The 22,746-nt window shown below is 38.0% G+C and overlaps 1 protein-coding gene across 3 annotated transcripts in view; it reads left to right on the top strand.

Annotated features, from left to right (window-relative positions):
* The window catches only part of SCYL2 (SCY1 like pseudokinase 2), a 56,243-nt gene that overhangs the window by 7,761 nt on the left and 25,736 nt on the right, over nucleotides 1-22,746 (top strand). For all 3 annotated transcript variants that reach the window (XM_044941455.2, XM_006050111.4, XM_044941454.2), the window contains exons 2-5: nucleotides 4,650-4,854; nucleotides 12,382-12,539; nucleotides 20,737-20,881; nucleotides 22,505-22,654. In XM_044941455.2, the coding sequence (XP_044797390.2) occupies nucleotides 4,678-4,854; nucleotides 12,382-12,539; nucleotides 20,737-20,881; nucleotides 22,505-22,654 (630 nt within the window). In that variant the 5' untranslated portion in view covers nucleotides 4,650-4,677. The remainder of the gene's footprint in view (nucleotides 1-4,649; nucleotides 4,855-12,381; nucleotides 12,540-20,736; nucleotides 20,882-22,504; nucleotides 22,655-22,746) is intronic.

Below are 22,746 nucleotides of genomic sequence, written 5' to 3'. Positions count from 1 at the left end.
GATTTTGATGTGCTCAAGAGAGGAGATGAGCTTAGGTTCCTTCTATTCCACCATCTTGGCCATTCCTCCCTTCAAAATGGTAATTTTGAAATTTCCATGTTCAGTTGTCTGTTTCTAAAATATAAAAGTAGTCTTTTTAAAAAAGTATTTTCATATTCTGCCTTCATGCTAACTTAAATATTAATTCCAGTAGCTGTTTTTGTGGATTACTTCTGACTTTCTCTGTGTATGATCATGTTATTGAGAATACAGAATTTTACTTCTTCTCTTCCTTCCTGTAGATATTCAGAGATACCATTTATCAGGTTGAGGAAGCTCCTTTCTGTTCTTAGTTTGCTGAGAGTTTTTATACTGAATGAGTTTTGACTTTTGTCAAAAAAATTTTTTCTGCCTTAACCTAGTTATTGTTGTTCAGTAGCTCAGTTGTGTCTGAATGTTTACAACCCCATGGACTACAGCTCGCCAGGCCTCTGTGCCCTCACTATCTCACCGAGTTTGTTCAAACTCATGTCCATTGAGTCGATGATGCCGTCCAACTATCTCATCCTCTGTTGCCCCCTTCTCCTGCCCTCAGTCTTTTCCAGCATCAGGGTCTTTTCCAGAGAGTCTGCTCTTTACAAATGGTGGCTGAAGTACTGGAGCTTTCAGCTTTAGCTTCAATCCTTCCAATGAATATTAAGGGTTGATTTCCTTTAGGATTAGCTGGTTTGATCTCCTTGCAGTCCAAGGGACTCTTAAGAGTCTTCTCCAGCACCACAGTTGGAAAGCATCAATTCTTCAGTGCTCAGCCTTCTTTATGGTCCACCTCTCACATCCACAAACGACTACTGGAAAACCATAATTTTGACTATATGGAGCTTTGTCGACATAGTGATGTGTCTGCTTTTTAATATGCTGTCTAGGTTTGTCATAACTTTTCATCCAAGGATCGAATGTCTTTTAATTTCTTGGCTGCAGTCACCCCATACTCAACAGTCAACCCATCTAAGCTTGGAGTTCTGTTTGTGGTAAGAGTTGTAGTTATGAAATGCATTTCTTTTACTGGATTGGCCAGAAAGGTCATTCGGGTTTTTTCTGTAACATTTTACAGGAACTATAGGGTTATTCTGACTTTCTCTTCAGTTATGGTAGTTGTACCTTCCAAAGAATTTTTTCACTTTATCCAAGTTGTTGAATTAATTGGCTGGCATAAGATTGTCCATAATATAATACCTGATTGATTCAGAATCTATAGAATCTGCAAGGGATTAGCGTCTGCAGGATTTCCTCTATTTACAATAGTGGTCATTTGTGTTTTTAAAAGTTTTCTTAATGTAGTTAGAGATTTATCTTAAAAAAGTGTGTGGCTTCATTGCTTTTCTTTTTCATTTCTCTTATTAAATTGAATTCAGTCTATTCCATTTAAGTCTATTCTTTATTTTCTTCTTTCTACTTTTAAAATTTATTTTGAGTTTAATTCTCTTCTTTTTTCTAACTTCCTAAGTTGGAAACTTATACCATTGATTTTGAAATTTTTTCCCCTAATATAAACATTTAAAGCTATGAATTTCCTACAAGGCATGCTTTGCCTACATACCACAGATTTCTCAATTTTGTTCATTTCCAGATACTTTAAATTTTTTTCTGTGATTTCTTTTTTAACCCTTGAGTATTTAGAAGTGTTGTTTAATTTCCAGGTGTTTGCATTTTTCTAGATATTTATCTATCACTGACTTCTAGCTTAATTTCATTGTCCTTGTTGAGCATATTTTATATTATTCCAGTAGTTTCACTCATTTTGAGACTTGTTTTATGGTCCAGCATATAGTCTATCTTAGTGAATATACCATGTACCTATGAAAACAAAATTCATTCTGCTTTTGTTGAATGGAGTGTTTTAGGTTACTTGATTTGTTGTTGTTAAGTCGCTAAGTCGTGTCCTGCTCTTTTGTGACCCCATGGACTATATAGCCCACCAGGCTCCTGTGTCCATGGGATTTCCCAGGCAAGAATACTGTAATGGATTGCCATTTTCTTTCTCCATGGGATCTTCCCAACCCAGGGACTGAACCCACATCTTCAGTGTTCAGGACTTCTACATCCTTACTGATTTTCTGTCTTTTTGGTCTTTCTGTCCATCAGCCACTAAGAATGGATCTGTGAAGTCTCCAGATACACTTGAAGATTTGTCTGTTTCTTCCTTCAGTTCTATTAGTTTTTGCTGCATTTATTTTGAAGCTCTCTTAGTTCAGTATGTACACATTTAGGATTGTTATATCTTCTTGAGAATTGACAACTTTGTCACTGTAAAGTGTCCCTCTTTGTCCTGAAGCCTGTTCTGTCCGTTATTAATATAGCCACTCCAGCTTGGTATATTTTCACATTTTTAAACTTAGTTGCAGCATGTGGGATCCAGTTCCCTGACCAGTGTAAGCCCAAGTCTTAACCAGTGAACCACCAGGGAAGTCCCCATTTTTAAACTTTTAAATCATCCTATAAAGTGGGTTTCTTGTAAACAGTGTATAATTGAGTCTTGCTTTTTTAATATAGTTTGATAGTCTCAGTCATTTAACAGGGCTTTAAATCATTTACATCTAATGTAGTTATTTATATGGTTGGATTTAACTCTATCTTGTTCAGTTCAGTTCAGTAGCTCAGTTGTGTCTGACTCTGCGACACCATGAACTGCAGCACACCAGGCCTCCCTGTCCATCACGAACTCCCGGAGTTTACCCAAACTCATGTCCATCGAGTCAGTGATGCCATCCAGCCATCTCATCCATTGTAGTCCCCTTCTCCTCCTGCCCCCAATCCCTCCCAGCATCAGAGTCTTTTCCAGTGAGTTAACTCTTCGCATGAGGTGGCCAAAGTACTGGAGTTTCAGCTTTAGTATCAGTCCTTCCAAAGAATACCCAGGACTGATCTCCTTCAGAATAGACTGATTGGATCTCCTTGCAGTCCAAGGGACTCTCAAGAGTCTTCTCCAACACCACAGTTCAAAAGCATCAATTCTTCGGCGCTCAGCTTTCTTCACAATCCAACTCTCACATCCATACATGACCACTGGGAAAACCATAGCCTTGACTAGACGGACCTTTGTTGGCAAAGTAATGTCTCTGCTTTTGAATATGCTGTCTAGGTTGCTCATAACTTTTCTTCCAAGGAGTAAGTGTCTTTTAATTTCATGGCTTAAATCACCATCTGCAGTGATTTTGGAGCCCAGAAAAATAAAGTCTGACACTGTTTTCCCATCTATCTGCCATGAAGTGATGGGACCAGATGCCATGATCTTCGTTTTCTGAATGTTGAGCTTTAAGCCAACTTTTTCACTCTCCTCTTTCACTTTCATCAAGAGGCTTTTTAGTTCCTCTTCACTTTCTGCCATAAGGGTGGTGTCATCTGCATATCTGAGGTTATTGCTGTTTCTCCTGGCAATCTTGATTCCAGCTTGTGCTTCTTCCAGCCCAGCGTTTCTCATGATGTACTCTGCGTATAAGTTAAATAAGCCCGGTAACAATATACAGCCTTGACGTACTCCTTTTCCTATTTGGAACCAGTCTGTTGTTCCATGTCCAGTTCTAACTGTTGCTTCCTGGCCTGCATACAGGTTTCTCAAGAGGCAGGTCAGGTGGTCTGGTATTCCCATCTCTTTCAGAATTTTCCACAGTTTATTGTGATCCACACAGTCAAAGGCTTTGGCATAGTCAATAAAGCAGAAATAGATGTTTTTCTGGAACTCTCTTGCTTTTTCCATGATCCAGCAGATGTTGGCAATTTGATCTCTGGTTCCTCTGCCTTTTCTAAAACCAGCTTGAACATCTGGAAGTTCACGGTTCACGTCTATCTTGTTACTTACTTTCTATTTTTCACGTTTGTAATTTGTTTTTTTTCTTTTCCTATTTTTTAAAAAATTAACTCAGTTTACTGAAGGGTTCCATTTTATTTCCACTATTGGCTGTTTAGGTTTGTCTCTTTATTATTTTAGGTATTGCTCTAGGGTCTGTAATATGTCTTTAATGTGCCACAGTCTAACTTCAAATGATATTATACTACCTCACATAAAAGAATATTTCAAAAATATACTTTCACTTCCCCTCTCTTATCCTTGGTTTGTCTTGTCATATTTTTACTTTTACATGTAAGTGCAATACATTTTTGCCATTTTTTCTTTAAATGATTAGCTATCTTTTAGAGATAATGTAAGAGAAGTTTTTTATATACCTGAATAATTTTTACTTTTAGAGTCCTCCATTCCATTTGTAGATTCAGATTTCCAGCTGGTATAGTTTAGTATAACAGTAGAGCCTTTCAGGTTTCGTATAGTTATTTTTACTGAGAAGAAAGATTCAGACCCTCTGTACCACTTCAAGTCTTAAAGGGTCTTATAATATGCACCGTTATTATATAGTTGAGCAATGTTGACGTTAGCGTCAAGTGTGACTGTGTCTTTTTCCTTATTAGTCTGTGACAGTTAAGGTTGAAGCACAGTTTGGCTCCTAGACTCAAGTATATTGGGTTCTCTGAAGGCAAAACTAACATATACCTTTGTCTGTTTAGGATTATTTTGCTTGTTGTTTGGGGTATATTAAACTTTCAAAGTAAGTAATGAATAAGTGCTTAAAGAAGCAAGAACCAATGATCACTGCTCTCCTATACTTCTATGTTTCTAGGTAACTATAACTACCCAGAACTGCAGCCATGGAGTCCATGCTAAATAAGTTGAAGAGTACTGTTACAAAAGTAACAGCTGACGTCACTAGTGCTGTGATGGGAAATCCTGTCACTAGAGAATTTGATGTTGGTCGACACATTGCCAGTGGTGGCAATGGGCTAGCTTGGAAGATTTTTAATGGCACAAAAAAGTCAACAAAGCAGGTAAGTTTTAATTTAGAGTTCAGCTGGAAAAAAAACACACATGCTAATAATGACCATACTGTGCATGTACGCATTTTTATTTTAAGAAATGCTGAAAGTAATCGGTTTTTAGTTGTCATTTCATTCATCTAAGGAAGTCATAGAAAACAAGTGCTTTTAAACATGCCCTTGAATGTCCTAGTTACAAACACATTATTTGATGTATCAACTCATCTTGTGATTTAATTTTGTTTACTTAATAACAAACATATCAGTTGAGCAAATGAGTGTATTAGATATTTAGCAAAATGTTTTAGAATAAAAATTCCCATGTTCCTTTTATCTTTATCAATAAGTTATGACATACTACTCAGTTCAACTTTTTTAATGTTAAGTGCATTCTTTTTTTAAGCACTGTTACTTCCCTCTTTTCTTCTACAGTCTTTCAGAAAATAGACTTCTGTAATATTTTTTCATGTTTATTAACCTGTTAGTTTTTACCATCAAAGGGCGATACATTTGTGGGATATAATCAGTAGTATGTTTTGGGGTATATTGATTTAAAAGTTATTTGGAGACTGTTCTTTTAGTGAAGAGTAGTTTGAGTTGTATTTTTATTAATTTAAGAAACCAACAGATAGTGCTGAGAAACGTGGAGGATTGTTAAAATTTACTAATCACTTTCTTTTGGAATTGTTGAAGAATTGGAAAATCTCCAGGTTTAAAAGCTGTATGGAAATATATTCTTTAAAAAGAAAAATTAGTTTCCAAAAGTACTTCACTTCCCTATATGTGAAACATATAGACTTTAAGACATGTGGGGTTTATTACACATATTTTCCAATGAGTATCAAAATTGTATAATTGTAGGTATACATTATGACTTTTCCAAAATCACATTATTCCCAAATAAGTATATTAAAGACTGAATTGGCTTTGGTTATCCTTTTATGAAGGAGGAGTCTTGGTCCTGTGATAGATTGCTGGTATGTGGTTTGACCTTAAATCTTGTTTTTATTCCCATTTGTTTGGAAGTCCTTAAGTCCAAAGTTGATCTGTACCTTAGATATTGATTGGTCATTTTTGACCATTGTTTTCACTTTCACCAGCAGCTCATCCAAAAAATAATGGTTCCTTGAGTATTGACTACTTAGAAAGCTATAAATGAAATCATGAAGTTATGTAAATGACCAACCTCCAATGCCAGTACAAATTGTTTTTATAATCAGTTATGTAAAGGAAAAGTGAAAGACTACCACATTTACTAAATTTTGCATTGTTTATTAAGAATGCGATAACCTAATAGTGTCTTTGTCCTTAATCAAAAGTGTTCAGGGTGTTTGTGTTTATATCATTAGTTCATATGCTGAAACCGTCTACTATTGGCGCTTCTGTTGTTGCCATAGAACGTGAGAACCAGGCACAAATAATAGATGATTGCTTAGATATTGCACGTTAATATAGCATTTCTCAGTGGCTGACTTTCAGAACTGAGTTCTCTTATGAAACTATACTGTACTCCTTTTTTTTTTCTGACAAAATTATTGCTTTGAGGGAAAAAGTAGTTTGAGACTATATCATTGCTCTCTGTGGATATGATTTTGAATTTTCTTTCTTTGCCTCTTTCAAACCTCAGAGGTCAGAACTCGAGTATCTTGTCTGGAATGCTGATTGGTTGCTTAAGGAAGGGCTGAGTGTCTAACCAGCTTGGCACTGAAGCCTCATTTGAATTTCTCCCTTAATTGAAAAATGTTAATTCTTTTTTCAGTAGCCTCATATTTATTAAAAGAGAATCAGAGAAAATAGATAATCTAGAGCTGTACTTAATACAGTATTGGTAGCCATACAATACTTATGGCTTTTTCAATTAATTAAAATTAAGATTAAATTTAGTTTTTCTGTTGTTGCACTGATCACATTTCAAATGCTGCATTGCCACATGTGGCTAGTATTACCATATTGGACAATGCAGGTATAGAACTTTCTATCATCGCAGAAAGTTCTGTGCTGATTTTAGAGAAACTGGGAGAAAAATAATGGAAAAGAATACTCTTTGTCCTTTTCTTCCCTCTTAAAGTGACAATGAGGCTGAAGGAATCTTGCCTACCCTCTCAGCTTTTTTTTACTTAGCATATACTGTACTTGATTGTAGTTGTGTTTATAGCAGAATGAAAGTGAAGTGAAAGTGTTAGTCACTCAGTCGTGTCCAACTCTTTGTGACCCCATGGATTGTAGTCTGCAAGGCTTTTCTCACCATGGGATTCTCCAGGCAAGAATACTGGAGTGGGTAGCCATTCCCTTCTCTGGGGGATCTTCCTGACCCAGGGATTGAACCTGGATCTCCCACATTGCAGACTGATTCTTTACCATCTGAGCCCCCAGGGCAGCCCTTATAGCACGATATATTATCTTAAATTTGACTTCGAGGTAAACATCAGGTAAGATACTTTGGGCTAGGAGATTCTTATATCTGGTTTTAATAGTTAAAAATAAGAAAGTGTTTTCTCTTGTTACATGGCAGTGAAATTAATACTGCTGCTGCTAAGTCACTTAAGTTGTGTCCAACTCTGTGCGACCCCATAGACGGCAGCCCACCAGGCTCCTCTGTCCATGGGATTCTCCAGGCAAGAACATTGGAGTGGGTTGCCATTTCCTCCTCCAGTGCATGAAAGTGAAAAGTGAAAGTGAAGTCACTCAGTCGTGTCCGACTCTTAGCGACCCCATGGACTGCAGCCTACCAGGCTCCTCCGTCCATGGGATTTTCCAGGCAAGAGTACTGGAGTGGGGTGCCATTGCCTATGATATTCAAACTATTGCATTTAAAGTTTACATCTTGTTCTTTCCTCCATTTCACATTTTACTGTTTTTTACATGATTTTCAAAAAGTATCCTAATTTCACATTGTATTAAAAAAAAAACCCACAAAAAATACAGCAGTATTTCCAAGTAAAAACAATCCTTATATTAGTATTTTTAGGGTTTGTATACATAGCCCTTTGAGGGATATCTATGTATTTTTTCCTAGGATTGGTTATTGCAAGTTCACATTCAGATCAGTCGCTCAGTCGTGTCTGACTCTTTGCGACCCCATGAATCGCAGCACGCCAGGCCTCCCTGTCCATTACCAACTCCCGGAGTTCACTGAGACTCACTTCCATCAAGTCAGTGATGCCATCCAGCCATCTCATCCTCTGTCGTCCCCTTCTCCTCTTGCCCCCAATCCCTCCCAGCATCAGTCTTTTCCAATGAGTCAACTCTTCGCATGAGGTGGCCAAAGTACTGGAGTTTCAGCTTTAGCATCATTCCTTCCAAAGAAATCCCAGGGCTGATGTCCTTCAGAATGGACTGGTTGGATCTCCTTGCAGTCCAAGGGACTCTCAAGAGTCTTCTCCAACACCACAGTACAAAAACATCAATTTTTCGGTGCTCAGCCTTCTTCACAGTCCAACTCTCACATCCATACATGACCACAGGAAAAACCATAGCCTTGACTAGACGAACCTTTGTTGGCAAAGTAATGTCTCTGCTTTTCAATATGCTATCTAGGTTGGTCATAATTTGTCTTCCAAGGAGTAAGTATCTTTTATTTTCATGGCTGCAGTCACCATCTGCAGTGATTTTGGAGCCCAGAAAAATAAAGTCTGACACTGTTTCCACTGTTTCCCCATCTATTTCCCATGAAGTGATGGAACCAGATGCCATGATCTTCGTTTTCTGAATGTTGAGCTTTAAGCCAACTTTTTCACTCTCCTCTTTCATTTTCATCAAGAGGCTTTTGAGTTCCTCTTCACTTTCTGCCATAAGGTTGGTGTCATCTGCATATCTGAGGTTATTTTATATTTCTCCCGGCAATCTTGATTCCAGCTTGTGCTTCCTCCAGTCCAGCGTTTCTCATTATGTGCTCTGCATATAAGTTAAATAAACAGGGTGACAATATACAGCCTTGACGTACTCCTTTTCCTATTTGGAACCAGTCTGTTGTTCCATGTCCAGTTCTAACTGTTGCTTCCTGACCTGCATACATATTTCTTTAGAGGCAGGTCAGGTGGTCTGGTATTCCCATCTCTTTCAGAATTTTCTACAGTTTATTGTGATCCACACAGTCAAAGGCTTTGGCATAGTCAATAAAGCAGAAATAGATGCTTTTCTGGAACTCTCTTGCTTTTTCCATGATCCAGCGGATGTTGGCAATTTGATCTCTCGTTCCTCTGCCTTTTCTAAAACCAGCTTGAACATCAGGAAGTTCACGGTTCACATATTGCTGAAACCTGGCTTGGAGAATTTTGAGCATTACTTTACTAGCACGTGAGATGAGTGCAATTGTACAGTAGTTTGAGCATTCTTTGGCATTGCCTTTCTTTGGGATTGGAATGAAAACTGACCTTTTCCAGTCCTGTGGCCACTGCTGAGTTTTCCAAATTTGCTGGCATATTGAGTGCAGCACTTTCACAGCATCATCTTTCAGGATTTGAAATAGCTCAACTGGAATTCCATCACCTCCACTAGCGTTGTTCGTAGTGATGCTTTCTAAGGCCCACTCGACTTCACATTCCAGGATGTCTGGCTCTAGGTGAGTGATCACACCATCGTGATTATCTGGGTGGTGAAGATCTTTTTTGTACAGTTCTTCTGTGTATTCTTGCCATCTCTTCTTAATATCTTCTGCTTCTGTTAGGTCCATACCATTTCTGTCCTTTATCAAGCCCATCTTTGCATGAAATGTTCCCTTGGTATCTCTGATTTTCTTTCCCATTCTGTTGTTTTCCTCTATTTCTTTGCATTGATTGCTGAAGAAGGTTTTCTTATCTCTTCTTGCTATTCTTTGGAACTCTGCATTCAGATGTTTATATCTTTCCTTTTCTCCTTTGCTTTTCGCTTCTCTTCTTTTCACAGCTATTTGTAAGGCCTCCACAGACAGCCATTTTGCTTGTTTGCATGTCTTTTTTGTGCGGATGGTTTTGATCCCTGTCTCCTGTACAATGTCATGAACCTCATTCCATAGTTCATCAGGCTCTCTATCAATCAGATCTAGACCCTTAAATCTATTTCTCAGTTCCACTGTATAATCATAAGGGATTTGATTTAGGTCATACCTGAATAGTATAGTGGTTTTCCCTACTTTCTTCAATTTAAGTCTGAATTTGGCAATAAGGAGTTCATGGTCTGAGCCACAGTCAGCTCCTGGTCTTGTTTTTGCTGACTGTATAGAGCTTCTCCATCTTTGGCTGCAAAGAATATAATCAATCTGATTTTGGTGTTGACCATCTGGTGATGTCCATGTATAGAGTCTTCTCTTGTGCTGGAAGAGGGTGTTTGTTATGACCAGTGCATTTTCTTGGCAAAACTCTATTAGTCTTTGTCCTGCTTCATTCCGTATTCTAAGGCCAAATTTGCTTGTTACTCAAGGTGTTTCTTGACTTCCTACTTTTGCATTCCAGTCCCGTATAATGAAAAGGACATCTTTTTTGGGGTGTTAGTTCTAAAAGGTCTTGTAGGTCTTCATAGAACCGTTCAACTTCAGCTTCTTCAGTGTTACTGGTTGGGGCATAGACTTGGATTACTGTGATATTGAATGGTTTGCCTTGGAAACGAACAGAGATCATTCTGTTGTTTTTGAGATTGCATCCAAGTACTGCATTTCGGACTCTTTTGTCACATTAGTAGATGATTAATTAAAATTTTCAGATTACATACAACTTTAAAATTTTTAACTTAAATGTTTGAAACCCTCTGAGAAGAGTTGTTAGAACAGCACTTAAAAAACTGATGAAAAAAGAACATATTTATGAATTCTGGAATATAGCAAGATAAGAAGACTTGGTAAACACAAAGTTTCTTGTGCCTGGTTACTTGTGCTTTCGTTGAACCTGATTGGACATCTGTATTATTATTCTGTCTTTATGCTTCCAAAAACCAATTTCTGCTGCTCTTTATTATTTTTAAAAGACATTCATTGAAGAAGTAGCTCATAGTGAATAATTTAGCAAAGTGAAATTAAGATTTCCTAAGAATCTTCATGGCAAGTGTATATTTTGTAGTAAAATAAAGTTCTTAGGCTAGTTTTGTATATAAAATGCGCCATTGAGATTTTTTAAAGTTATTATCTAGATAAACTTAACCAAATACAACATGTTAACATGTGGAAATGGATAGATCTTCAATTATAGTTCATTAGCACTTGAAGCTACTATTTAGTCATAAGTACTATTTAGTTTCCTTTTTGAGTGTTTATTTAAAGCAGCTCTTACTTCCTAACCATTAGTCTTTCTTCAATCTCTTTCTAGAGATGCTATAAAATAACTCTTGTAATGTCTAGTAGATAATTGCTGGGCTTAGAGTTTATTCTGCTATATTTCTCTTAAAGCTTTGAAACTGACTTAGTCTTTTTACAGTGTAGCATATTTAGGGTTATAATGGTTATACAAACATAGACAGGATAGGAGTTTTATACAGATGATATGTGTTACCAGAGGGGGTAGTATAGTGAAGTAGTAGAAGCAAGACACAAACTAGAGATTAGGTGATAATCTCTTCCGTTGAAAAGTTTTGAGGTACAGGCTAAGTTTTCTTTTAGAAAATCAATATGAGGCCTAAAGTTTAGTTAACTAGTCACTACTTTGTTGACATTGGTTAATTTTAATTAACTATTTGGACCAAAGAAAATATTTTAAGATAGTTGATAACCTATTCTGATCTGAAATCTTTCATCTTTGACCTGAGACAATGAATGGATGCCTCAAGAGAGTGTGTTGTTTCTTTTTCTTTATGAACTGTAGTGTTCTTCCTTCAGAGAGGTGAATCCGTAGGAGCTCAGAAGTCACATCTTTTTTTAAAGACTTAAAATATCTTGAAAAAATAAACACATTTAAATTAGATGCATTTTAAAATGTGTTAGAACACTTACTAAATAAGATTGTATGCATGAATAGTGAGATAGGAGCTTGAACTTGTAGGTCATTTGTTTTTAGTTCAAAATAATATTACATAATGTTCTTAGCTCCTGTTTGTTCTGTGTCTCAAACTGATCGAAAGAGCTAATATTGTGTGTGTGTGTGTATGCCAGGCTAACTTATAAAGGCAGTATATATGTGAGTGCTATTTAAAGCTCTCACTCAAATAGTTTCCTGGAGGCATATATCACATTTTGTTGTTGTTCAGTCACTAAGTTGTGTCTGACTCTTTTGAGACCCTGTGGACTGTTGCCCGCCAACCTCCTCTATCCATGGGACTTCCCAGGCAAGAATACTGGAGTGGGTTGTCATTTCCTTCTCCAGAGGATCTTCCCAACCCAGGTATTAAACCCGTGTCTCTTGTGTCTCTTGCATTGGTAGGTGTACTCTTTACCACTGCACCAACTGGGAAGCCTGAATCTTATACCTTTAAAAATCTTTAAGTTTAGTAATTGTGAAGAAACCAACTTTTTGATATCAAAAAAGTATTACAATGGTGCTAAAATTTGCATAGCATTACGCATTTGTAGATAACGCATAGCTCAAATTTTATTACTTTTATATATTCTTGATTAAAATTACACATTTCTTTTACTAGGAAGTGGCTGTTTTTGTCTTTGATAAAAAGCTGATTGACAAATATCAAAAATTTGAAAAAGATCAAATCATCGATTCTCTAAAACGAGGAGTCCAGCAGTTAACTCGACTACGACACCCTCGACTTCTTACTGTCCAGCATCCTTTAGAAGAATCCAGGTAAATTTTTTATGAAAACTTACATTAGAGACTTCCTAAAAAAATAGTTTTAAAAAAACCCTTTATATTTGCATTCTATCTGTGCAACATACTTTCAGTGAAAAATTTTTATAAACTTTGAGAGTTGAGTTCTTATGGATTAATTCTTTAAAATTTACTTGCATGTGCTATGTATATATCTCTTTTTGAAGTATTAATAAGAGTTTTCCCTACATTTGCTGTGAGTCTCTATGTGTTTATTCTATGCTCAAGACTACATTACTCCAAGTGGAAGCTACAAGAGAAGTCTCTGCCTGAAAGAAGTGGTTCTTGTTAATTTACTAGAATTCATTGTGCCCTTTTCATTGATTCAGTGTTCACAGGTTGTTTTTAATGTGTGTTCCCAGGTAGTGCTGTTCTGGGTGTTTAACTTTTTACTAGGCCCTGTATGTCAGCCCATAGCTCTCAGTTACTCCACTATCTGACCCTGCAGCTCCCTTTATACTGATTTAAATACTGCAGAACTTGAGCTTTATTGGCATTCATGAAGAGAGATAATTCAGAGGTTACTTTAAGGCATTTTCATGGCGAGGTGTAAAAATTACAGTAGCATTGATGGAAATAGGAACATGTTACAGAAGAAAAAAGTAACTTCCAGTTTTTAATGACTTAATAATGTGGAAATGACACTGGAATCATCCAAAAGAAATGTGCTATAGAACAGTAAGCCAGACAAAAGGTCAGAGTGGTGATGTCTATGGAGGTGAATTACATAGTGGTAGTGAAATCGCTCAGTTGTGTCTGACTCTTTGCGACCCCATGGACTATACAGTCCATGGAATTCTCCAGTCCAGAATATGGAGTGGGAAGCTGTTTCTTTCTCCAGGGGATCTTCCCAACCCAGAGATCGAACCCAGGTCTCCCGCATTACAGGTGGATTCCCAGCTGAGCCACAAGGGAAGCCCTAGTAACATAGAGGCATTAATTAAAACCATGAAAAAAATGAATTTCAGGAGCATGAATCAAAAGAGCAGAGTAGTGATGACAGAACTTAAAAAGGGGAAAGAAGGGCCAGGGAAAGAAGCTGGAGCAGAAATGCCATATGTGTTGTATGGCAGGAGAAAAATTGGCAGTGTGTTATGGGAGCCAAATAAGGGAAGAAAGGACTCCCTAACACTGGAGACCACCTAATAAAAAGGAAAGACAGGCTGAGAAGGACCATTGCATTTGGCTAGGGAGAAGTTATTAGTGATATTCAGTAATTTCAGTAGGATGGCAGTTTGGAAGCTAGAAAGGAACCCAGCAGAGAAGACATCATTATGTGAATCAAATCCCATAGAAGGAACTAAAAGGAAATTTCAGGAGGATAGTTATGAATCACTAATATACTGAGGTAAAGTAAAGGAAAAGGAGATCATTCATGTTAAATGAACTTTGCTTTTTTTCAGGTAGAACATGGATCATAGATGAGTAGTGGGTAAAAGAATGAGGAGTTAATATAAGAGGGCTATGAAGGGATATTCTTGAATGTTAAAAAATAAAAGAGCAAGGTTAAGTATATTATGTCTTTAGACGATGAGTTTATGAAGTCTTGGATTTTGTATTGTTGCTTCAGCTTCTGACAGAAGCAAGAGAGTAAAAGAAACCAGTGATGGTAACTACAGGGTTAATAAGTGTTTGCTCAGTAAAGGGTAGTAAGGATGATTGTTGACGCAGTAGGGAAAAAGAAAGGGGTAAAGTGTTGTCAGGACTGAATACTTCAGACTTGTTGAATAAAGTTACTGGGAAGCTAGATTAGGTGGTGGTAGTAAAAGGTAGGAGATGAATGGTTAGTAAATACCTGTGGTTGGGGAAGATGGTCCTTGAGATGGGCTATGGTGCTTCTGGTGTGTAACTGTTTGTATTTGTAACAATGATGGAAATAAATATTCATGAAAGATAATAAGGCCTTCAAACTTGAAGAATAACTATGAATATTGATATGGCCAAGGATGATTCTGAGGACAAGACAGCAAAGGAAAAAAATTATAGTTGGTAAAATAAATGAGTCCTGGGAATCATTGAAAACTGTAGACAAACCCTAGGAGTATTTGGCAGTTTTCCTCCAGTACAGTTCAGTGAAGGAAAGCCTGGTGTCCGCTGTGTTAATAAGCTTAGTGAGGGAGTGAAGAGCAAGATCAGGATCATTATCTTTCATGATAACTGAGCTGGCAGGACAGTGTAACTTTCTCCTTCAATCTAAGCAGCTCTGTCTTTATCTCTTATACATGTTGAACTTCTGCATATGCTTTCATTTGAAAAATAGGTTCAAGGTGAAAAAAAAAGTTACTCAGTACTACTGACAGAGGGAATAGCAGAAAGCATGTTTGCCATTTAGCAATCACTGTCTAGGTGCAGAGGCTTGGGATAGCTTTGTTACTCTGCTGCCTTATAGTTCTTCATTACCATAGCCTAAGCCCGAAGGCATGAAATGTTAGGACTTGAAGTCTCAGACACTTGGTAATTATAGTAGCAATTGTAAGCATTTATTGAGCTTATATTTTAGTCAGCATGTTATGTATCTCACATGCATTTGATCTTCACGGTAACCCTTCATGGTGGTCTTGCATCACCATTTTACAAATGGACAAAGTGAGACTCAAAGTGTCTAAGTGAGACCAACAAAGAATAAGGATTCTGGGACTTGAAGTTGAGTATTTGTCTTCAGAGCTTGAGTTCTTGATCATTAGTCTACAAGGCTTATTGAATGGCAGAAAGTGAAGAGGAACTAAAAAGCCTCTTGATGAAGGTGAAAGAGGAGAGTGAAAAAGTTGGCTTAAAACTCAGCATTCAGAAAACGAAGATCATAGCATCTGGTCCCATCACTTCATGGGAAATAGATGGGGAAACAGTGGAAACAGTGTCAGACTTTATTTTTTGGGGCTCCAGAATCACTGCAGATGGTGACTGCAGCCATGAAATTAAAAGACGCTTACTCCTTGGAAGACAAGTTATGACCAACCCAGATAGCATATTGAAAAGCAGAGACATTACTTTGCCAACAAAGGTCCGTCTAGTCAAGGCTATGGTTTTTCCTGTGGTCATGTATGGATGTGAGAGTTGGACTGTGAAGAAAGCTGAGCACTGAAGAATTGCTGCTTTTGAACTGTGGTGTTGGAGACGACTCTTGAGAGTCCCTTGGACTGCAAGGAGATCCAACCAGTCCATTCTGAAGGAGATCAGCCCTGGGATTTCTTTGGAAGGAATGATGCTAAAGCTGAAACTCCAGTACTTTGGCCACCTCATGCGAAGAGTTGACTCATTGGAAAAGACTCTGATGCTGGGAGGGATTGGAGGTAGGAGGAGAAGAGGACGACAGAGGATGAGATGGCTGGATGGCATCACTGACTCGATGGACGTGAGTCTGAGTGAACTCCAGGAGTTGGTGATGGACAGGGAGGCCTGGCATGCTGTAATTCATGGGGTCGCAAAGAGTTGGACACAACTGAGTGACTGAACTGAACTGAACATTTTCTGAATTTCTAAACATTCTTATAATCAAAAAACAATAGAGAATCCCCTGGCCATCCAGTGGTTAGACTCTGAGCTTCTAATGCTGACAGCCCAAGTTCAATCCCTGGTCTGGGAACTAAGATGCCGCAAGCCACGCAGTATGCCCAAAGCAATACAAAAAAAATCAAGAATGCTAATTTTAAAAATTAGAAACTTGTGACACCTTTAAAAATGACAGATAAAAACAAAGCTGCTCTGAGATTTAGGTTGTCATGAGGCCAGTCACTCCAACCAGTATCTGGACCTAACTGCCTGGCCCTGAAATCTTCCACATGGACCTCCTAGTGAGCTCCCTCAGCTCCAGGTGTGTCCATGGGCTGTGCTCTGAACAGAACATCATATCTCCTGGCCCCTCGGCAACCTGGGGGAGCCTTGTTGATTCTCTGCACATGGGCTCCATAGTCATTTCCAGTCAGTTCAGCTCAGTTCAGTCGCTCAGTCATGTCCAACTCTTTGCGACCCAGTGGACTGTAGCACACCAGGCTGTCCATCACCAAATCCCGGAATCTACTCAGACTTGTGTCCATTGAGTTGTTGATGCCATCCAACCACCTCATCCTCACTGTCCCCTTCTCCCACCTTCAATCTTTCGCAGCATTAGGGTCTATTCAAATGAGTCAGTTCTTCCAATCAGGTAGGTGGTGGAAGTATGGAGTTTCAGCTTCAGCATCAGTCTTTCCAGTAAATATTCAGGACTGATTTCCTTTAGGATGGACTGTTTGGATCTCCTTGCAGTCCAAGGGACTCTCAAGAGCCTTCTCCAACACCACAAGTCAAAGCATCAATTCTTCAGTGCTCAGCTTTCTTTATAGTACAGCTCTCATATCCATACATGACTACTGGAAAAACCATAGCTTTGACTAGACAGACCTTTGTTGGCAAAGTAATGTCTCTGCTTTTTAATATGCTGTCTAGGTTGGTCATAACTTTTCTTCCAAGGAGCAAGCGTCTTTTAATTTCATGGCTGCAATCACCATCTGCAGTGATTATGGAGCCCCCAGAAATAAAGTCTGTCACTCTTTCCATTGTTTCCCCATCTATTTGCCATGAAGTGATGGGCCCAGATGCCATGATCTTAGTTTTCTGAATGTTGAGCTTTAAGCCAACTTTTTCATTCTCCTCTTTCACTTTCATTAAGAGGCCCTTGAGTTCTTCTTTGCTTTCTGCCATAAAAGCGGGGTCATCTGCATATCTGAGGTTATTGATATTTCTCCCGGCAATCTTGATTCCAGCTTGGGCTTCATCCAGCCCAGCGTTTCTCATGATGTACTCTGCATAGAAGTTAAATAAGCAGGGTGACAATATACAGCCTTGACGTACTCCTTTTCCTATTTGGAATCAGTCTGTTGTTCCATGTCCAGTTCTAACTGTTGCTTCCTGAGCTGCATATAGATTTCTCTGGAGGCAGGTCAGGTGGTCTGGTATTCCCATCTCTTTCAGAATTTTCCACAGTTTATTGTGATCCACACAGTCAAAGGCTTTGACGTACTTGATAAAGCACAAGTAGATGTTTTTCTGGAACTCTCTTGCTTTTTTGATAATCCATCAGATGTTGGCAATTTGATCTCTGGTTCCTCTACCTTTTGTAAAACCAGCTTGAACATCTGGAAGTTCTCAGATCACATACTGTTTAAGCCTGGCTTGGAGAATTTTGAACATTACTTTACTAGCGTGTGAGATGAGTGCAATTGTGTGGTAGTTTGAGCATTCTTTGGCATTGCCTTTCTTTGGGATTGGAATGAACACTGACCTTTTCCAGTCCCATGGCAACTGTGGAGTTTTCCAAATTTGCTGACATATTGAGTGCAGCACTTTTACAGCATCATCTTTTAGGATTTGAAATAGCTCAACTGGAATTCTATCACCTCTACTAGCTTTGTTCATAGTGATGGTTCCTAAGGCCCATTTGACTTCCCATTCCAGGATATCTGGCTCTAAGTGAGTGATCACACTATCATGGTTGTCTGAGTCATGAAAATCTTTTTTGCATAGTTCTTCTGTGTATTCTTGCCACCTCTTCTTACTATCTTCTGCTTCTGTTAGGTCCATACCATTTCTGTCCTTTATTGTGCCGATCTTTGCATAAAATGTTCCCTTGGTATCTCTAATTTTCTTGAAGAGATCTCTAGTCTTTACCATTCTATTGTTTTTCTGTATTTCTTTGCATTGATTACTGAGGAAGACTTTCTTATATCTCTCCTTGCTGTTCTTTGGAACTGTGCATTCAAATGGGTATATCTTTCCTTTTCTCCTTTGCCTTTAACTTCTCTTCTTTTCACAGCTGTTTGTAAGGCCTCCTCAATCAGCCATTTTGCTTTTTTGCATTTCTTTTTCTTGGGGATGGTCTTGATCCCTGCCTTTTGTACAGTGTCACGAACCTCTGTCCATAGTTCATCAGGCACTCTGTCTATCAGATCTAATCACTTGACTCTCACTTCCACTGTGTAATCATAAGGGATTTGATTTAGGTCATACCTGAATGGTCTAGTGGTTTTCCCTACTTTCTTCAATTTAAGTCTGAATTTGGCACTAAGGAGTTCATGATTTGAGCCACACTCAGCTCCTGGTCTTGTTTTTGCTGACTGTGTAGAGCTTCTCCATCTTTGGCTGCAAAGAATATAATCAATCTGATTTCAGTATTGACCATCTGGTGATGTCCATGTGTAGAGTCTTCTCTTGTGTTGTTGGAAGAGGGTGTTTGCTATGACCGGTGTGTTCTCTTGGCAAAACTCTATTAGCCTTTGCCCTTCTTCATTCCGTACTCCAAGGCCAAATTTGCCAAATTTCCAGGTGTTTCTTGACTTCCTACTTTTGCATTCCAGTCCCCTATAATGAAAAGGACATCTTTTTTGTGTGTTCGTTCTAGAAGGTCTTGTATGTCTTCGTAGAACCGTTCAAGTTTTCATCTTCTTCAGCATTACTGGTCAAGGCATAGACTTGGATTACTGTGATATTGAATTGTTTGCCTTGGAAGTGAACAGAGATCATTCTGTCATTTTTGGTATTGCATCCAAGTATTGCATTTCGGACTCTTTTGTTGACTATGATGGCTACTCCATTTTTTTCTAAGGAATTCTTGCACACAGTATTAGATATAATGGTCATCTGAGTTAAATTCACCCATTCCAGTCCATTTTAGTTTGCTGATTCCTAAAATGTCGATGTTCACTCTTGTCATCTCCTGTTTGACCACTTCTAATTTGCCTTGATTCATGGACCTAACATTCCAGGTTCCTATGCAATATTGCTCTTTACAGCATTGCCAGTCACATCTACAACTGGGTGTTTTTGCTTTGGCTCCATCCCTTCATTCTTTCTGGAGTTATTTCTCCACTGACCTCCAGTAGTATATTGGGCACCTACCGACCTAGGGAGTTTATCTTTCAGTGTCCTGTCTTTTTGCCTTTTCATACTGTTCATGGGGTTCTCAAGGCAAGAATACTGAAGTGGTTTGCCATTCCCTTCTCCAGTGGACCACATTTTGTCAGAACTCTCCACCATCACCCGTCCATCTTGGGTGGCCCTTCAAGGCATGGCTCATAGTTTCATTGAGTTAGACAAGGCTGTGGTCCATGTCATCAGATTGGTTAGTTTTCTGTGGTTGTGGTTTTCAGCCTGTCTGCCCACTGATGGAGAAGGATAAGAGGCTTATAGAAGCTTCCTGATGAGATAGACTGACTGAGGGGGAAAACTGAGTCTTGTTTTGATGGGCGGGGCCATTCTTAGTAAATCTTTAATCCAATTTTCTGTTTTGGGTGGGGCTGTGTTCTCTCTCTGTTATTTATCTGGGGCCAAACTATGGTGGCCGCAAAGAGTGGGACAGGACTGAGCGACTTCAGCTTCAGTTTCAGTTTCAAACTATAGTGGAGGTAGAATATAATAAAGATAAAGGTGACTTTCTTCAAAAGGTCCCATGCAGGCACTGCTACACTCAGTGCCCCCAACCCTGCAGCAGGCCACTGTTGACCCATGCCTACGCCAGAGACTTCTGGACACTCCCACCCACTCACCACCCAGAAACAGGACACCCCTCAGCCCCTGGCCAGCACTCAGCATGCACACCTCTCCTAGCAATGTGTTATGGAGGATAAGTACCAGAGCTTGCAAAGTACCAGAGGAGGCCCCACGGGATACCATGTTTCCTAAAGCAAGAACAAAAAGATAATTCACATTGTTTCTAGGTGCAAAAGACAGTCCAAAAGATGCAAAAATAACATGCTCTTCCAGGGCTCCAACAACTCACAAAGGTCTCAAGTGACATAATTCAGGGACGCGCCCCCCACCGCCTCCCCACCAACATCCAGATATTTGTTCTTAACAGTAAAAAAAAGAAATGTGGCCGGCTTGTGTGAACTCGAACTATGTCCTGATGACTCTTGCTCCAGAGGCATCTGGGAAGTCTATAGTTTCCTGTGAGCATATTCTGAAAATTATAGCCTTAGAAATAAGGGTAATATAACAGTATTCTAAATTAATGTATTGGTTTTCCATAAAGAATATCAATTATTCAAAAAGCACAGTGGTAATTATCCAGTGTAATTCATATACAGAGCTTCCTGACTTTGTTAGTCTAAGTATGTTATAGTAATGGTGAAAATAAATCTAAACTTGTCTACCTTCTTGATAGTTAAATAGGACCACTCATATTTTTCTTTTTTTAAAACAGGGACTGCTTGGCGTTTTGCACGGAACCAGTTTTTGCCAGTTTAGCCAATGTTCTGGGTAACTGGGAAAATCTACCTTCCCCTGTGTCTCCAGACATTAAGGATTATAAACTTTATGATGTAGAAACCAAATATGGTTTGCTTCAGGTATGTATTTTTATTCATCGCGTGGATGGAATATTTTCCTTCCAAAGTATTTTTATAGCCATTTCAAATTTAGCCATATAAACTGCTTTATGTAAACCTTTGCATCTTTTTAGTAATTTAAAAATCATTTTTATGTTCTAGAATTTCTCTACAGTTTATTGTTAGGCTTAAATTGTATTTTGAATGTATGAAACATAACATTAGTAACCTTTGGAGAAGAGCACTTGTTGATTGGTGGGTGTGTGGTTCCTTTTTTATTTTTTTGAGTTTTAAACCTTCAGAATGCATCTCATAAGTCCATTTCACTTTTGCTGATTTCCTTCCTGTACTTACCAAAATATCTTCAGCTTTATAGACTAAATTTATACAGTAGATTCTTTGTTTTGGGGACAGAGATAATTTTGTTCATTATTTTTAACAGCTTTATTAAGGTATAGTTAATTAGCATACAGTAAACTTCACATATTTAAAAATACACAGTTATTAAGTTCCCAGGTAGAACCATCACTGCAGTAAAAATAATGTACGTATCCATGACCCTCCAGAGTGTCCTCATACCTATTGTAATCTTTACCTCTTTCTCCGTGCTACCTTTCTGTCTCTCATCCCAGGAAACCACTGACCTGCTTTCTGTCACTATGAATTAGTTTGTATTTTCTAGAATTTTCTAAATGAAATCATACAATATGTACTGTATTTTTGGCTGGGCTTCTTTCAATCAGTCAAATTATTTTGATATTCATTCATATAGTTGTGTTTATCAGTACTTCTTTTTATTGCTGAGTAGTAGTCCGTAGAATGGCTATACCATAGTTTGCTTGTCCATTCACTCATTGACAGTCATTTGGGTTGTGTGTTTTGGGCAAATGTGAATAAAGCTGCTATGAACATTCATGTACATGTTCTTGATGGACATTTAATTTCACTTCTCTTGGTTAATTACCAGGGAGTGGGGTGACTAAATCAAACAGTATGAATATAGTGCATATTCTAAGAAAATGAAAAACTGTTTCAGAAATGGTAATACCATTTTGCATTCCCATTGCAGTATATAAAAGTTACATATTTTTTCACATCTTTCCAAAACTTGGTATGGTTGGTCCTTTCAAATCCAGTCTTCGCTTTTTGTTAACAAATACCATGGTGATCTCAGGCACAAATATAAAATTATCAAATATTAATCCAAAGTAAGAATGAGTGAACATCAGTTTGAAAACTGAGCACAATAATAAGAAAAACTTAATTTCAATGTGGAGTGTAAGTATAAAAAATATTAAGAATTAGAATCAAATTTACGAAGGTATTTCTTGATATTTACTGTTAACTCAGAAACCAGATTCTCTCACTTTTCAAACTCAGGAACTGAATAAATTTGGAACACAAAGTCTTTTCTTTTGCTTTTGTGTATGTAGAAAGGAACTTAAATAAGTAGTTGCTCTCTGTTTTGGGAGTTTTTCTTGCTAATGCTTAGAATGCTCTGGCAACTTTCTCTACACGTTTGCATTTATGAAATTTAATAACCTGACAAGTAAAAATTTTTATTGGGAGAAACAGCAAATTTGATTAGTATGAGACATTTATTAATGTACTTGAATGTAAAAAAACTTTTATTCCCATTTACAGGTTTCTGAAGGATTGTCATTTTTGCACAGCAGTGTGAAAATGGTTCATAGAAATATTACACCTGAAAATATAATTTTGAATAAAAGTGGAGCCTGGAAAATAATGGGCTTTGATTTTTGTGTATCATCAACCAATCCTTCTGAACAAGAGGTAATAAAGGTTTTATTCTTCTAATTTTTTTTAAAGCTCTGAAAATTTTTGAATTGCATCTGAAATAAATTACAGAATTTATATGTCTAATG

Source organism: Bubalus bubalis, chromosome 4 (assembly GCF_019923935.1).
Source record: "Bubalus bubalis isolate 160015118507 breed Murrah chromosome 4, NDDB_SH_1, whole genome shotgun sequence".
NCBI lineage: Eukaryota > Metazoa > Chordata > Mammalia > Artiodactyla > Bovidae > Bubalus > Bubalus bubalis.
The sequence above is the reverse complement of the archived record's forward strand: the minus strand, read 5'-3'. Positions and strand labels throughout refer to the sequence as shown.